Genomic DNA, 18,291 nt, shown 5'->3' on the forward strand with positions numbered 1-18,291 from the left:
TCCTGCCTTAAGATAAAAAACACCATAATTTTCAGGGCTGAGATTTGGCCTGTCCTTTTCCAACGAGTGGCTGAGCACACGTTTGGTTTGGAGAATTGGGAACCTTATAGTGAAATATAGCCCCTGCCTTTAAAAGAACTACTTTTTTTCCTCAATTTTATTAGCATTCAATCAAAGGAATTGTACAGAAATGGTGAGCTCTCAGCATTCTCTCCCTGTTCCTCACTTACTGTACAGGGAAAGGAAAAGGGTTAGGGGAGCAGGAAATAATTTTCTTCCTTGCTTTGCTCTGGTTCTAAAGCTGGTTTGGGTTATGTGCTCTGAATATTTCTGTAAGGAAACAGAAACTATTTGCATGATACATGCCTCTCTTAATTAATCCCACTTGAGGTGGGTGGATCTCTCCCAGCAAAGCCTGTGAGTAAAGGCCCCTGGCTTTAAGGGCTTGATGCCAAAGCATATATGATTTGTGAAATATTCCCCACTGCCAGAATTTAGATTATTCCCCCTCTCTCTTAAAAGGCTGCAGTAGTATTTTGAAAGAAAATGCAGCTGTGTGCTTGCTTTGGGAAGATGGCTTTAAGCAGGCGCTAGAGCCACTTTAGCTTACCATGATGTGTGTTTGCCTGCCTCTTTGGAAAGCCTGATCTTGACCAATTTTCCTTCTACTGTGGATGCTTTGATTTATGGCTTTTAAATGTCCTGAATGGGAGTCTCAGCTTTGACACGAGGAAAATAATTGAATTGAAAATGTTTTTTCTCCTGGTGGCAGAGCCCATGGTGTCAGCGGGGGTGGGAGGGTGCTCCCCTCTTCTCTCTGTGTCCTGCTCTGCCATGCTACTGTGCACTCCTGAAGGCTTTCCCAACGAAGCACTGGAGGTTGTTACTCGCTTTGCCATTAAAACATACATGACCCTGTGTGATGTGGAACCCTGGGACCTGGTTAAGCGGGGGTCTTGAAGGGCTGGACCATCCACTCAAGCAGGCAGGAACATAAATGCTCTCAAGCACGTGTGTGTCACCCTTAGGCTCGCTGGTGCCCGGTCCCTGGGGGCTGAGGGTGGTCTTTACACGCGAGGCAAGTAGCGAGGAGAGAATCGCGAGCGAGCTCGCGAAGAGTCCCATACTCTCCCTTCAATTTACTTCAGCCCACAGCCAGCCAGCATGGAAGGGGTGATGGCTGCTATGCAGCTACATTTTATTATGCCACCGAGGCTAATTACGTGACGTGTCGTGTTTGTAACTACATTACATCTTCCATCTACATTGTAAGCCATCATTACATATTTCTGCCAACCCGGCACAAACTTACACTTGACAGTAAGTCAGAAGCGCTGCAGAAAGCACCACTGCCTGGCACGTCCTGGTCCACAGGCTCTGCCCTCAGCTCTTTGATTGCCAATTATCAACCATTAAGTAAGCTTTTTGTGGTGGATTTGTATGGATTAGAGTTCTTGGGAAAGATTTAATGTAACGTCTAACCCAATAACGTTCGATGTCATTATTGAATGATAAAGGAATTCCTTGCAAAAAATTGCACGTGGTCCTTTGATTAAAAGCTGTCGTAGTGCACAGGCATGTAAGGCCAGAAGGGTTATCCTGCCTTAGCCTGTGAATCTCCGCTCTTCCGAAAGCTTGACCTAGCAGCCTTAAAAGCTTACTACTGTATTTTTTTAATGGAATATAAATAATAATCAAATAGCCATTGCATCAAATTCTTCTGGCAGGACAACTAAGGGAGTTGGATGGTCTCAATCTGAAAACCCAAAGAGAAGGGCACAGCTCCGGCCAGCAGTAGCATCCATTTGTCCTCTTTGAATGAATCGTCAGCGAAGGTTATATTCAAAAAGTATAATCGTATAATCAGCAATTAGGAGTGTTTAAGGCGAGCAAGGAGACAAGAGTGTTTTATGGAGGGATTTCAAAATGCTGCTGAATTTCAGGGGGAAAAGAAATACAAAGAATAACTACTTTAATTTTGCATTTCATGTCTGTGATCGAAAGAATATACAGCTACACGGGTGACGCAAAGCCAGAGCCCACCAGAGGAGGGGAAACTGCTCTTCCGTAGTTAGTACGTTTCCAACTCTGCCTGTCCAAGGACCCCAAAATCACAAGACTTATGAGAATGTAAATTATTCTTTCTGAGATTTCTGCCCTGGGGGAAGACACCCGTGTGTCATTTGTTACCAGTCTAATTTATATTTCTTGTTGAAATGGACACCCAGTAATATGTTCCTTTTGCTGCTGGCTGCTTCAGGCAGGGCAGTCCGTTCATTTGCCCTTATCTTTTAGAAAGGAGCTCTGCTTTTTCCCTCCTCCACTGGCTCCTTTATCACTCTTTTGGTTTCCCTTTTTTTCTGCCCTTCCCTCTTCCCTTGCTGTCCCTTTCTTGACTATCTTGTTTGCTTCCTCTTTCACCTTTTCCCTTCACTTGGTTTCCTGCCCAGTACATTTGTCTCCCTTCCCCACGTATTCCCTCCTTTCCTTCTCACCATCTTGTCTTGGTTTCTTTCCAACGTATCCCATCCCTCGCACCTTGGGAAGTCTGTCTCCTGCTCCTTGCATCTCTATCTTCTTTTAAAGTTTTTCAGACCGTTTTCGAACCATACAATGCAATATTTGGCAATCTTTCTTAACAGCAGCCTGGTGTCCGTGGCTGTGACATCCATTAGAAACACTAGCTACACGACTTAGGCTAGCCATGCTGCCACGTGCAAAACCAGTCGAGGAATACTGGTCGTCTTACCTGGGGTCATGAAAGAAGTAACATTCTGAATGAGGATAAATATTGGAGGCATTGACCAGAAAGCAGGTGACGACAGGTTTTAAAAACATGTAAAATATCATGATACAACAACCCTTGTGGTTTCGTTCTAATTCTGCAATACCGATCTTAGGAGAAATTTGTAGTGGCGTTTGCACACAATTGATTCTTCAGCTGCCTGAACTGTAATGCCACGAGAGATACAGGAGGGTCTCCACTTCTGCTCCAGGAGCTTCACTGATGGCTGCCCCTAAAAGGATGGCTTTCTTCTAGACTCGCGACAGGATTTTGTTCACTGCCTTCCTTCATGTACCTCTCCTCCAGATGACTGTCCTGAAGACCAAGTAAAACGAAGTTCATGGGATGTCAGACGTTGCAACCCAGGTACTACGTCTGCTGCCACTGACTTTTAACTCCCATCAGCATCTCCCTTCATCAGCCAGGGGCAGGATCTCCACTTCCCATCTTAGCGGTCCAGGAATTTTCTGACGGGCGATACACTATGACAGTTGAACAAACGTATTTGAAGTGTCACTTGTTTTACGTGGGGTTGAGGTTTGGTCTTATTTATTTTATCTCAGGTAGTTTTGATTGTCTTTACTATTGTTCCTGAGCTACTTGCTCCTGCCGTATTCAACAAAAGTTGTTTTTAATGAGATGAACGAGGAGAGATCCGTTTTACTGGGAATGTTGCAAGTTACTTTCAAAGTTCAGCGAAGTGCATCAGTCTGGGAAACAGCTCTTCATTACTCATAGCGTAGTCCAGTCCTGTGTGATGGGGAAGGGTAAATAAAAATGATGCAACAGTGAGGAAGACAGCAAAAGAAGGAACCTGGAAAGATTTGAAAGAAGTGATTGTGGGATAAAGATGATGTTGAGTGCAATCCTCAAACTGCTTACTGCAGCGGGGTTGGACTAGATGACCTTTAAAGGTCCCTTCCAACCCAACGCATTCTATGATTCTATGAAACACAGTTAAAGCCTGCTTTGGGAGTGTCAGATGATGAACTGAATGAAGAAGTAATTTATTCTGTTAGGTATTTTCAGCAAAAGCTTTTTTTTTTTTTCCCCTCATCCTTAGCCTTTTCTCTCTCAAGATAGTGTTAGTAGAAGGAAGTGGTTTTTATTTTTAGCGTCTCTCAGCTTGAAAAAGGAGAGTCAAACAATAGCAAATGTTGTTTGCCAGAAATACAAGAACCTGAAGATGTGTTTTGTCCTCAGTAATTATTAAATCTCATAACAGAATAGTTTAATAACAGGCTGTAAGCAGGGAGTTTCTTGCCTTGTCTGAAAAAGTGGGCACAACAGCAGTGCATTTCTAGCCTTCCTTAAGTTAGAAGAGAAAATGTACAAGAGAGAGCAGAGAAATAGAGAGAAAGCAGTGATGATTTAAACTTCCTGAACCTGCAGGCATCTTGAAAGGCTCTCCTTGAAACTCTCCTGTCCCCTGCAAGCTGTACTGGATCGTTAGTGAATGGGGGCACTCAATAGCTACATTAACAACAGTGACACTGATAATCACGTTAGTTGTCATCATGGACAAGAAGAGGTGCAATTCCAGCTGAAGCTGGCAACCAGGATGTTTGCTCCCTTTCTTGCACCAAGGTAAGTAAGGAGAAGAAAGACAAAAAAGCAGAGTTAAAATCAAAGGTGAGTAGGAAGGAAGAACAGAGTGGGCAGAAGTAGATGCGTGGTGTTCAAAGACAGGATACGTGATTGGCATTGATGCTGAACGGTACAGCTAAACACAGACCAGTACACAAGACCTGAGCTATTATGCAAAGACTACATGTTCCTCCTGCTGATTTTGAGGCCCTTCTATTGTCATCTTCTGTGGACGGAGGAAGGTAGAGCAGCATTCTGAATGTATCACTCAACTCCGAACTCTCTCTTCTTCCATGGGCAGTTTTGATCCTCTTGACCATCCTGACCTAGGGTTGCTGAAAGGCTGGGACAGTCCTTCACTACTGTGTTGCACACTTGCTTACTTGACATGTTTGCTGCTGAAGAGCACACAGTTTGTTAAGAATAATTGTCTTTCTTGGTCACTCCATTGAATTAATTTTTTTGTTTATTCAAGGTGAGTTTTCCATATGACACAGTAATTCCCTGAAATGACTAATTCGAAAATGCAACACCCACATAAACATACAAATGTATTTGTATGTGCGTGTGATAGATGTGAATTTATGATGGTCATATAGAAAATGTAGCTTGAGTTACAAGTAATAAATTAATCTAGTGGAGCATCATATTTTGGACCTCTGCCTCTGAAAGGAGTATCTGTATTAAGTTAAATCACACACAGTGGAACCTCATTAACCCTAGTGCTTTGGAACAGTGTTAGCATTCGAATTAATGGAGATTCATATTGCCGCAGTATGGTGGAGGCTAGTGGAAGGACACATTCTTCCCATCCACTCTTGCTTTTTTGTTTCTTTCAGGTAAAAGAACAAATCTGAGAAATTTTCACTCTCTTGGACCATTACGTTAGTAATATCGGACAGATATTCCCCAACTCCTTTCTCCCTTCATCACCACTGAGTGCTGTTTCTCGTTTATCCCATAATCGTCATCTCCTCCTGATCCTTGTCCATGATTCCTGCTTTACTGCTCTTAACGTCATCATACTTTTTCTGCTTTTCCTACTTTCTTATGACCTGTGTCACTAGTAGCAAGTGCCTTTCCTCCTCTTGCTTTTCTACTTCCACTCAAGATCCTTTCTCTTGAGTTGATGTTTGGGACACCCCATAGAGCTGTACTGCATCTGTTGTAGGCCAGAAAGAGCTTTAAGTATGCGTAGGCTGTAATCTAACTAATCAGGCTTACAAACCAGGTCTTACCTCTGTCCTTCAACCATGATGGCTAGAGAGGTTTCACTTCTGGTTTGGGTTTTCTGTCAAATTCAGAAGCTGACAGAGGTTGAGTGGTACCATATAAAAGTTAGACAGGTCGATAGAAGAGCCCAGAAAAGTAGAGGCTAAGCTGTGGGGGATTCTCAGGATCTTATTGAGACGGAAAAAACTATAAAAATAAAATTAGTCAAGGTATTTATAACTATCCCAAGAACAAGTTACCTAGTCTCTCTAAATTGTCACCCGAATGAGAATCTATATTTACTCCTCACCTGAAGTCACTCGTTTATCCCCTTTTTGTATGCCTTGCATCCAGATTTGTATTGCCACTTAAAATAAAATTTGCCTGCAGTCAGACTTAAAGCTGCTTAGAGATTTTTTAAAAAATATTTTCTTGTTAGATTCTGCAAAGACGATGTCACGTATCAGTGTACTCCGAGACGGCTGCTTTACAGGGAAACCAAGCTCATGGAAAAGGGAGAGAATAATAGACTTTTGTTTACAATTTCAGATCTATAGGATGTATCATAAAATATGGTTATGTGCCTTCCACAAGTGTTCTCTGGTGGTCACAAGCAAACAAGAATGTAAAATGTAAGTGGAAATGAAAGCCTTTTATTTAGAAGTACATTTGCTGCGCTGGGAGCAGAGAAGCCATCTTCTGTGAGTGGGGCCTCCCATGGTAATTACAGCCATGCGTTACTGAAAGCATATTTTGTAGACTCTGTGTGGGGAGCGATAGCACTTCTCAAAAGGCAAATGCTTGAAGAGCTCCCATATGTTTCTGATCGAATTTTAAGTCTAGACTTGCTTTATTTAGTTTCTTTTGCTCTGCATTTGCCTAGCTAAAGCTTTTAGGAGTTCTTTTAAAACTGGAAAAATGGGGTGTGCTGCTTAGCTTAAAAATAAACGTAAAACTTTTCCCTTTTCAAAAAGTTTTTGCATGGGGGTAGGAGTTATCCTCCGTTCAAAACCCCACTGAGCTCTTCAAAGAAGGAGTCTCTGCAGCAACATCAGGGAGTTATTAAATACATACTTAGTCCACAATTTTCATTGGTAAATTCTTTATGTCTGCTTAATGTGTGCTAGTTAGAAGAACTGATTCTTTCTGCAGACTCGTTTACTCAACCCTGGGGACCTATGATCCCCTGCCCCTTTAGCACTAACTTTTACAAACACTGTTTCCCTTTTTTTTTTTTTTTTTTAAATACGAAAAAAAAACCAAAAAAACAACCAACACAACAGCCTGCGCAGCCTGTTAAAGGGGCCAGGCGGCGGGACTCGGCCCCAAAACTCAAAAACCCAGCTGAAATGTTGGAGACAATAACCACATTGGAATTACTGCAGCAGGGACATTTTTAGAAGAAGGAGCTTTCTATGAATCGGGAGCCGCCTTTCGGGGCCTGGGAAGAGCTCGGCACCGCGGGACAGTCAGGATCGCTCTGATAACACAGAGAAAACGCGGTCCACGCCGTCTCTACCGCTATCATCTTCTGGCCTCAGACTAAACATTTAATTGGGCTTAGTCACATATTTACTCACTGACATGGCAGCTAGTGCCGAGCGGGGATTTGGGGGAGGTTGTTTTTCTCTGGTTTTCCCCTGCTCCTGTCCACAGGCAGGCTGGAGCTCCCCCTGCTGCTCTCCTCTCCTCTGCGGGTTATATTCCGCATGTGGACAGTCTGGCAATTCTCCTTTATGAAACCTTTTCTCAGAAAGCCATGGTGCCGAAATCCCGCCAGAGCTTCCCTCAGCCCTGCGTTCTTCGGAGGTGCCCAGAAAAGAGAGGAAAGGTGGGACTACTTTTGTCCCACAGATACTCTGTTATCTCAAGGTGGGGGTTTGGGTGCCCAGGCTCCTGCATCCCTCCGTCCCGGGGAGCTGGAGAGGCAAGAGATGGGGATGAGATTCCTTTTAGGGGGACAAAAAGGTTTGAATCCGACTCCCAGTGTAAAAATGGTCACGTAATGATGTGTCACCTTGACAGGGAAATCTAGTGACAGGCAACTTCTGGGCTTGTCCTTTCCCTCACTTTGAGTTGACCTTCGGCTCGTGCTGGTTGTTACTATGTGCTGGTGGCTGTCGCAGCTGAGGTCTCGTCCCCAAGCTGAACCCTGCGCCGTGCTCTGCCCAGGGACTGGGGGGCACGGCCCCTCCTGCTGCATTTACTGGCACAGGGAACCGGACACTGCCCAGGAGGCTGTCAGCAGCAGGACTAGAGTGAGGGATTTGGGTCTTTTTAGTCTGGAAAAAAGACGACCAAGGGGGGATCTTATCCATGCATATAAATACTGAAAGGGTGGGTGTCAGGAGGATGGGGCCAGGCTCTTCTCAGTGGTGCCCAGGGACAGGACAAGGGGTAACGGGCACAAACTTGACCATAGGAAGTTCCATCTCAATGTGAGGACGAACTTCTTTCCTGTGAGGGTGGCAGAGCCCTGGCACAGGCTGCCCAGAGAGGTGGTGGAGTCTCCGTCTTTGGAGACATTCCAAACCCGCCTGGATGCGTTCCTGTGCCACCTGCTCTGGGTGACCCTGCTCTGGCAGGGGCTTGGACTGGGTGATCTCCAGAGGTCCCTTCCAACCCTGGTCAGTCTGTGAGTCTGTGTGAATGGTGCTTTTGCGGGTCTTTTCCCAAGCACTGTCTTTTCCCAAACTTCTGCCACTCTTTTGGAAGGCGCCTCTGATTGCCAGGGTGCAGCTCCCACTCCTCTGGTCGTGGTGCGTGTGGTTAAGGAGCTGGAAGGAAGCCCTGCACAGCTGCATGGGAGCCAGGCAGCACCTTCACGGGGCCGGCAGAGGAGAGGGGCTGGAGCTGTGGAGAGCTCTGCCCATTCCTCACGTACGTCCCTGCCTCTACCCGTTGGGAAGACGCACACAAGCATATGTATGCAGAGCATCCCAGGTACACGCCTGCATCTCCACCGACAGGTATTCCTGGTGGGAATCGATGGGGGAGAGCTTGGGCTGAGGCGTCCCCTGGCTGGGCAGAGCTGCCCGTGGGGCAGTGCCCTAGGGAGAAGGAGGCTGGCGTTGGGAGAGGCTGCAGTGTGGCGCTGAGCCCCAGGCCACCGCGGTGGCAGCGGCTCCTCCTCGGAGAAGCACCCTGTGGGGTATCGGCTTCTCCTTGAAGTGGCACTCTGGAGCGGAAAGGAAGAGCCTGCTGGGGGATTCTTCTGTTCAGGTCTGGATTGAGCTTGAAGGAAAATTGAAAATAATGGTCAGGGCGCAATAACGGCTCCAGTTCAAGGAGGAAATGTGGCTCAGACCTGATTTTGGTTCAGGTTTGGGTTTGACTGATTATATCCAGGAAATCCTCCCGCTGTGCTCTCCGGTTTCTGATCCTGCTGGGCTAAATAGCAATTTGCCTAAATTACATTATTTGAACCCAGTGTGCTGCATTCAACCTGGTATTAAAATGCATGCTTGGGCTTGTATCTTTTAAATTTGATATGAAGACAGCTGTGTGCATTTTCCCTTGTTTGTAAATTGTATGCACATGATACGATGTTTTCAGTAAGCGCTAAACAATGCAATGTGAGGCATTTCAACAAAGGAATAATTTAATGCAACCCAGCAGAAATGCAGAGCCTTAGAAGTGGTTCTTTATGAAACTACAAATTTTGGAAATGGGTCCAGAAGACCTACACTGGAGCAACACAAGAAACAATAGTTAATGCAGTAACGTTTTTTCTGTAAGAAAAATACACCATGAAGAAATTATATTTTGCCTATTTTTTTAGCTTGTTGATTTAATTGAACGCTTCAGTTGGCGTATTTTGTAGGCGTTGCATGTTAGGGATTAAAATTCTCCTTTCTTCACCAAAAGAGAATATTGTCGTACAAGATGCACTTGGAGCCAAGCAAGACCTTTTTTTTTTTTTTTTTTTGTCAAGTGTAAATTTGTCTCGCGTATGATGTTCCAGTTCAAAGCAGATTAACAATCGTTACCTTCTTTTCATCTTTTATTTAGCTTTAGCGGGATGAGACGTGTTTCCTTTGTAATCTTCGGAGACAGGAGCTGTTCCTGCTCTCACAGGTGGAGGACAGCGTTAGGGAGGGCTGGACGATTTGTCTTGGTCTTTAATGAAGTCTGACGAAGCTGGATGGGAACCGAAGAGCCCTCAGCTCCCCACCTCGTTCAGACCGCAGGTTCACACCCCTCTTAGGGCAGCTGTACTCTCTCATGGTGATCTGGGCCGGCTTAGGGAATAAAGAGCTGGTACTTCCCGTTAAAGAAAACGGGGAGCAAAACCACCGTGTTAAGAGGTGAACTGGAATAACTGCAGCAACAAACCCCTGCTGGAGGGTGCTGCTAAGGGAACAGCCTGGCTGTGAGGTATATTTAGGTATATTTATACAGCAGAAAGCCGTGCCAGGCAGAACTGTCTGAGGCCAAACAGGTATTGTCACCTCAGATGCTGCACAAGCTTTGCTCAGCGGTGGGGTGTTTTAGCCCAAATGGAACGGATCATTAGCAAAATACTCCTTGTAACTAAGGTGATGGAGTTATCTCCACGCGGCACGGATACGAACCACGTACCCTAAACACACACAAAAATGTAAAAGGCGATTACGTAGCTACCAGAGAGAATCTGTCTACAAGTCCAGCAGAGTTGGTGTGTCATCCTTGGAGGAATGAGGGAGGGGAAGGTCTCAGCCTGGACCGGGGGTGCGACATGCTCAGGGATGGTACTGCTGCCCTCTAACTCTTGCACTGTGGTCTCTTATCAGATGGCGATGCAGTCAGAATTGAAATGCAGGGGTTTGCAACACACTGGAGCCTGTGCTGAATCAGCCATTTGAAATAGGGGAATAAAGAACCATAAGCCCTCCCCGAAAAAATCTGGGAGTCGATCTGAGGTTGATAGAGGAACACATTAGTAGTAAATGAATGAATCCAGAAGCCATAGCCATGGCTAGCATTTTCATAACTGGCCATATGATATAAAGCTGGAAATTTGTGCCTCAAACTCAAGCACGTTGGCGTGGCTCCAGTTGGCCCAACTGCGCAAGGAGCTGCAGGTTTTCTGCTTCTGCAAACAGCAGCTGAAGTCAGTGTGGGCTGTCTTCCCCAATCCGGCTGGCCGCTCTGAAATGTGCCCGTAAGTCCCCTCTGTGGCTGTCCAGGCTGGGACTGACCCCTGAGAAACCCGGGCTGTGGACCCGGGAGAAGAGCTGCCCGATACACAAGAGCTAAGGCACGGTATGCACGTGGCAACCCCGTCGCTTTCTTCCCTGTCGTGGGTGCTCAGGGCTGTCGTGCTTCATCGTATGCAGAAATAAGGTTCTTGTGTTCAGGTGCATGTGCATGTTCACGTAGCGACAGCAAGGGGTGCCAGGTTCCTTCTCAGTGTTTGTGCTTATTGTTTCTTCTCTCTTTCTCTCCAGTCGAAGACCACCCCCTTCACCTACTCGGCCCACTGTAATTCGTCCGTTAGATTCATCCCTGTTAGACTAAAAGAAGTTTCTGGCATGTCATTCATTGTTAACCAAATATGTGGAAGCAAATCGCTTGATAACTGTTGCAATAACCAATGTATAGTTGCATGTACGGACATCTATAGGCAAGTAACCGATTTTACTGATGTACTCTCTGTCCATTGCGCACTGTTTCTGAGGTCTTAAATGTTTTGGGAAGGTCTGTGCTGCCTTGACTTTTCCTTTTGCAATAGCTGATGTTGGCTAACTTACTGACACGCGTGTTCACCCAGGCAACTGTGCTCACAGGCTCGTATAGTCAAAGGAGGGCTTGACTTTGTGTGTGTTTGTGCACGTGTTGATTTGATTTTTTTTTAATTTTTTTTTACCCTTATCTGAAAGGAATCTTGCTTTTATTTGTACCTTTCAGGTTTTCTGTCCTTTGGAATTACAGAGTTATGCCTGTTTTCTTTTTGAATGGCTAAACTGGTCAGAGAAAACACAATGTGGTTTCTTACCAAGCTCTTCTGAAGGCCCCACACTTCCACGCCTCTCTTGCAAGAAGCTTGCTGGACGGCTGCTTCTCCTAGAATTTCTCCTTATCCACAGTCTAGTTTTTAAGGAATGTTGTTAAACAAGAAGAGTGTGTATGGGACCACGGGTGCGTTACTTTATTCCCACATTGGTGGCTGATGGGAGTTGGTTGGGTGGTCAGTGAGGACCGGGCGGCGGTGTCCCGGCTTGCAAGGCTCAGTGCGGAGCCGTCTCGCCCCGCAGCAAGGATGCGAAAGGGCGGTTTGAAGAGCCGGTACGTGACAGAGTGGCGTGTGCCAGCCCGCTCCGTCCTCTGCTAGTGCTTGCTGGCATTTGTACTCCCACTGAACTCACGGGAAACCCTGTGGGTATGTGAGTGTGTGTAATACATATAAACGCACTCTGAGAACCCAGCGTTGGTTTTGGTCGTTTTGTGAAACAGAAGGAAAAATAGATACGGACGTAGCTATGTGCACTGCTGTAAATGGACTGTGTGAGCTAATTCACAGAGGTAGGGCCTAGAGTTGCGTCTAGTTTGGATTTGAGATATTTGTTCACGCCAGCTGATAAAGTTCCACTATGCCCCCTATATAAAGGTTTTCTCTTTGCATCTCCTGGAGTCCCGCACGCCTCGGGTTAGGGTCACTTTTCCAGCCGGGTGCTGAGACCTGCTCAGCTGTGCATCCTGGCCATGAACCATTTTGGCAGATGTTCACTTTGCAGAGGTCCTCTCTGCCTATTGTTTTGCACGTTATATATTAATGAATTACAAAAACCTGTTGTCTTAACTGCATGACTTCACTTTAAACACTTTGGGTCAGTGTCACCCTTACAGTTTAAAATTTACTGAGTTAACAGCGTTAAACTAGAGATGAATTTGGCCTTGTTTCTTCAGAAAAATATTAATTGCTGCTATTACAATTACGGTTACAGATCCCTACGCAAAGCGATTGGTGGTTTCAAAGGCCCCCAGTATAATTAGTCTAATAAATTTATTTATTGAGCCGGCATGCAGGGCTTCAGTATGCTGTGGCCCCATGGTTAGGAAGAATCCCATCAAAGAGCCACAACTGATGGGGATTTTGCCTAGTAAGTGTTCCCAGACTGCTGATTAACGAACAGTTGTGCTCACTGCTGAAGCAAATTGCCTCTCAGCTTGCGTAAGAGAGACGAGCTTGGGAAAGCATCGTGATTTGTATGTTAGCCTAACTTTAATTTCCTGTCAACCTCGCACTTGTGACGCACACCTGGGGAGTCTAGAGGTCAACATCTGAAGCCCAGCGAAGATGGAGTTTGTCAGAGCACCGGCGTCTTGGCGATCTCGGAAGACTGCTGAAGTGGCCGGTGTTTGTTTGGAGAACAAGCGCAGATCTCCAACACCAAGTGCACAGAACCGGCTTTCAAGGAAAAAAGATTGCAAACCCAACTACAGTCATTTTGATTTGTGCTACCAAAAAAAAGGAGAACATGTTATGATGGTATTTCTTGTGTTCTACGCGGTTTTCCACTGCGTAGCGCTCTCTGATGTAACATTCAACCCATCTGTTAGCTGTATTTTTATAAATAGCTATAGGAGTCCATCCTGTTGCCTAACCAGCAAACCTGTATATAGTTTATCAGAACTATTTGTCTGCCTGCTGACAGAAAGCCAAGCTCTGCGCCTCTTCCGCTTCAGCCACAGAATGTCGCTTTGACCCCGCATTTTGAAATTCATCCAGTGACATTGCAAGGCCCTGGTCTGGCTTTATCCTACTGTCCCCTAAACACTCGACTTAGTTGTCCAAGGTCCCTTTTGTTCAGTGGCGAGAGGCAGAGGCTCCAGAAGGTGATTCAGAGCGGTGTGGCTGCATGGGAGTGGAGGGTGGTACCGCCGGTAAGCCAGGAGACTCATTAGATGACACAGATCCTGGCCTAAAAACACGTTTTAAAATCCTCCGTACTCGAGGCTCCTTCATTTACTTTAATGACTGTTTGTGTCAAGCATCAGGAAGTAGGAGGCACAATTCAGCACCGTCCTTTACTCTGCCCTCCAAGAAATTGTCTTTCTCAGCAGTAATCTTGAATTGTAAATGGAGCTCTTGAGGGTAGATTTACTTGAGAGAGGAGGAGGAGGAGGAGGGGGCAGCGAGGCGCCTGTGGCCCCACGGTCGGCACCATCTGGTTCTATGCTCGGTGTGGAAGTGGTGGGACACAGCTGCACAGCCCCCCTTCCTCTGCATCCTCATTCAGATCCCATCTGAATCTGGCCCTGCACCCGAAATGTAACGCTTTTAGATGTGCAGGTTCATAATTAACCTTGAGCACAGCTCCAGAGTTTGGTGATTTTACCTCTAACTTCTTGCATATAGGCTTTTCGGAATAAACTGCGAGGAGTTGTTGTTTCTAGGGAAAATGCTAAGTGCTTCCCAAGGAGTTGCCACATCCAATTGAGTAAGTCCCAACTTGCCAACCCCAGCCCCTTTCCTCCTGCGGTGCAGTGCCTGCAACAGGTTGGTTTGTCCCACCCGCTCCTGGTGCTGGCGAGTCGTGTCTCTCCCATCCCTTGTTCTCCATGCCTGAAGGAGCACGTCCCTGGAGGTGTTCAAGGCCAGGCTGGATGGGGCTTTGAGCAGCCTGGTCTGGTGGGAGGTGTCCCTGACCAGGGCGGGGGGTTGGAACTAGATGATCTTTAAGGTCCCTTCCAACCCAAACCTCTATGGTTCTATGACAGCAGGACAAGCACCCCGAGGAGGGACTGGCTGCCTCCGACTGCCCTCTCTGCAGACGCCCTTCCACAGGGTGAGCTGAGCCTGAACTCCCACAGACGAGAAGCACGGGTTGCTCTCCCTTTCTTCAGTTCCCTCTGGCAAAGCTCAGAAGATTGCCAGGGAGTATGGAGACTCCCGTTAAGCAACCACAGAGTTTCTGCTCTTATGTGAGGTGTATAATTAGCTGGGTGATGTACGTAGCTAAGTTTCAGGAGGGTGCTCATCTAGTATCGCATTTAGGCTGAGCCTGGGTCTCCGCCTAGAGAACATGTTCCTCCTCTCCTCGCCACGGCTGACCAAGAGCTTGAGCGTGCCGTCAGTAGCTCTCGGCCTTTCATCTCAAGGGATCTTGTGTTAGGATTAAAAAGATTGTATGTTCAATGAAAAGGCTTATGTACATAGTCAATGTGTGTTTATTTTATTGCTGATCTTGTTGCACTTTCTGAGTAAGCCTCATAAAAGTAGATTATTTATTATATTAGAGGAGATAACATTATAGGTTATGGCATTTCGTGTTAAAGCATAACATAGAAACTATTATACTCTCTATCGCAGACAGCTACACTACGCGTGTATAGAGCATACTGAGATTACTGGCTAGTTCTGCCTTTCTGTCTTCAAATACTCCAAACCTCCTCAATTCAAAGCAGACCTGTTTTGCACCTGCGACACCAGGGAGGCATCCAACCGCTTGGTGTGCTTACGGCGCAGTTCCTCCCGCTGTGGCATTGAACCTCCTTCCCCGGCTCTAGCAGAGCAGCTCCCTCATGTAAACGAATGTTACTCTGCCTGTCTTTCCTCTTGCTTTGTCTGCAGGCGAGCTGATACCGATGGCTCCTCCCGTCCAGACAGTCCTCCACTCTTGCTTGATCTATGATTTGTCCCGTCTTGCCGGCCATTTGCTTTACTGCCTGTCTCTTTACTTTTCCAGGATGGTGTAAACGATGACTTCTTTTTTGTAAGAAGCAAACGCTTTCTTTCTTTCTGAATTTTGCTCTGTATGTTAATGCCCTACTTCATATGAGCCAATGCATCTGCCTTTGGTTTCATAATCTGTAAATGGTTCCCGGTGTTGACCTTTGAGCACAGCAAGTCGATTCCCGAAACCGTGGTCATTACTGAGCATCACAAACACCTGCTGTAAAAATGTTACGCTGCATTTCTGAAACCTGAAATAAACTGTAACTCTTGATGGGCTTTTATTATTACTTTCTGGATGCGCATGAGTGGTCTTCTGTCTCTCGCGCCATCATCTCGGCATGCCACACTCTGCCTCTGTTGGGACCGTGACGAGGATTTCCCAGTGATGTGTGTTGCGTTGAGATCCCTGGAGATGTCATTAAAAGGGGCAAAGGGGGAGAAGTCGCCCATGGGAAGCACTCAGCCTGCTGCCCTGTCAGGGGCTTGGAGTGCCGCAGGGACGTTTTTCTGGGGAACGGCTGTTGAATGTTTTTCAAGCCATAGCTGGTGTTCATTTCATTGCTGGGGAAAGCGTGTTTCGGGGGAGATTCAGAGCTGAGCAGAAAGCCAGGCCAAGTCCTCCAGAGCAGGAGCTGGAGTAAAACTGTGCAAGTGTACGCGTTAACGTCTGGAAGGGATTTTCCCCTGAAGCGGTTGTGTACGGATGTGCAGATGTCTTGATTACTCAGTTCCTCCTCCAGATCAGTCTGCGCCAAGGAAGTGGGATCGGTGCTCGGAGGAGACGGTCTGTATGGCACAGCAAGCACAACAGCTGCCTACGGGAGAGGACGTTCCTCACTGAGCGCAACGGTCACTACGTTGGTCCTTAGACAGGTTTTGGGAAGGGGTGGGGTGGGGGAGCGAGGGTAGAAATAGGTGGGATGAGCAAAGCAGCGACATCCCCATTGTATTCGCTTGCTTGCTATAATGTTTTGAGAGATTTTTATTTTTTCTAATAGCCTTTAATGGCTTGGCCTGAGGCAGTCTGTGCACTCCCCGTCGGAGAACAGCGGCGTCACGCGTGTCCTGGCTGGCTGCAGTTACATGCCCCTGTATGTGTTTGGCTCCCGGCACGTTGGTGGGGACACGCCAGTGCTGTACGCTGGGTACACCGGGCCACCAGCTGCCAAGGATCTCTGCTGCTAGGCTCGGAGCAGATTCATTGCACCGTCACCCACGGTTTTAACCTTCCCCAGCAACGTCCCCTCCAGATACCGCAATCCAGCCCATAGATCCACCTTGTTTGGCCATTCCTGATTTCACCAGAATCTCATTTTAAAAAAGCTCTCCTCCAAGAACGGCGTTTGCAGCAGATAGCGGTGCAGACTTTCAGGTTGGCTGGGGAAAAAAGCTCTTCCAGAGGATATTATTTGCTGCAAGAAAATTAGAAAGGCTGTGACCAGCGACCTCCACGCTTGTGATGGGATTGTCCCAGTTCTCTGGCGCCAGCAAGTCAGGTGGGAAGCGGTGAGGATGGAAGCGGAGGCTGCGCTGGCAGCCAGCTGATTCTAATCTCGCTCTTGCTCTTTTCCTTAATGTGCATGTTCTGTGCCTTTTTCTCGTAACCCATTTTAGTAAGATAATTTTGTATACGAGTCATTTTGTTTTATCTTGGCCTTTTGTTTTAAATCTCTCCTCTGCCCTCCCTCCCGGTGAATTTTGGGTCATTTTTTGTCTTTTTCCTAGGCGACGTCCGCCAGCTGTTCCAGGAAGATCATCCTAACACACGCATTTCTCTTTTGTTACATGCAATCTGTCTTTTTTTGTGTGTGTGTGTGTCCACAATTACCCTTAATTTGCACTAGCCTATTTGTAAATGAAAGATTTTATTTTCAGATGTCAATGATAAGCCTGGATATAAAGAAAATAAAAATTCTGGTTACAAAATGAATGCGTGCTGGTTTTCTATTGAAGGGTCTACCCAGTCTTTCTCCACTGGAGCCATTCACACCCCATGGAAGAAATTGCCCGGGAGATGCCCACCCTCCGAGGTGGTGGAGGGAGGGATGTTCTGCTGGGAATTCATTAACCACCAGGATTTCTCCATATAAATGACTTTGGCTTAGCTTTAACAGGAAGAATAGCCACCTTCTTTAACAATAAGAGAGTCCGAAAACATGTCTAACGCACCGGCGGCAGCACCTGGCTGAGTGGAAAGTCCGAGGAGAAGAACTGCAGCAGTCTCTAGACTGATGAATCTGCACAATTATAAATAAATCACAGCTGCTCTGGCTGGTTTTTTTTCCAAGCTAAACCTCTGAATTCCTTGCGAGCCGACCTCATTGGAGCATCTGAGCTCAAACGGCTGGAAGTAGCTACCTCTGGGATTCCAAATGTGTCTGTCCCTATGTGAAGGAGAAAATCTGTGATTTAACATTTAGAAGACGTGCTTGCTTTGAGTGCCAGAGAAGTATATAAAGAGCAAATCTTAAAAAAAAGAGGGAAACTGATGGGTTTTATTGACTTTTTTTTTTTTCTCCTATGAAAACAAAGGAGGGATGTCTCACAAACTGTTGCAGATAAATCAGAAGGCACCACGCAGCTATGAACTGGAGGCACAACGCGGCATCAGGACTCCAGCCTGTTGTTTCAGGAACACAAACAAGACATTTCATGGTAGTAGGAAGCTCAGGGCGAGCGGGAGCTGCTCGGGGGATGGGGGCAGGAGAGTGGAGGAGATCAGTGTCGTGTGTGTAGAAGGGGCTGACAACACACAGGCTGTGCTCAGTTTCAAGCCAGGTCTGACGCAGCTGTGCTGAATTTGGGCAATTCCTCCTGTTCCAGCTGATTTAGGTCCCTGCTGAGCTCTCGTGGATCCAGGGAGCTGTCGAACCACCTGTGTGTGCTGGTAAATGCCAGGCACCGAGTTTGCTCAAATTCTAAGGGGCGGCAAGCCCAGAGAGCTGGAGACTTGGCCAGGTTTTTCTTTCTTCTCACTTAGATTTTGTCTTTTGGTAGAGTACAACAGAAGAAACAGCAATGGCGTTAGCAAAAAGGGGGGAAGAAA

At 46.6% G+C, this 18,291-nt stretch overlaps 1 protein-coding gene across 7 annotated transcripts in view; it reads left to right on the top strand.

Annotated features, from left to right (window-relative positions):
• Positions 1 to 17,521, top strand: part of DNM3 (dynamin 3) — a 184,157-nt gene extending 166,636 nt beyond the window's left edge. For 3 of the 7 annotated variants that reach the window (XM_054210653.1, XM_054210647.1, XM_054210650.1), the window contains one exon: positions 12,838 to 16,111. In XM_054210653.1, the coding sequence (XP_054066628.1) occupies positions 12,838 to 12,913 (76 nt within the window). In that variant the 3' untranslated portion in view covers positions 12,914 to 16,111. Of the gene's footprint in view, positions 1 to 11,013; positions 16,112 to 16,970 lie in introns of those variants that run through there. The other 4 variants (XM_054210648.1, XM_054210651.1, XM_054210652.1 and 1 more) reach the window with 3 other exon arrangements.
• Positions 17,522 to 18,291: the final 770 nt, after the last annotated feature.

This window comes from Rissa tridactyla, chromosome 8 (assembly GCF_028500815.1).
Source record: "Rissa tridactyla isolate bRisTri1 chromosome 8, bRisTri1.patW.cur.20221130, whole genome shotgun sequence".
Taxonomy (NCBI): domain Eukaryota; kingdom Metazoa; phylum Chordata; class Aves; order Charadriiformes; family Laridae; genus Rissa; species Rissa tridactyla.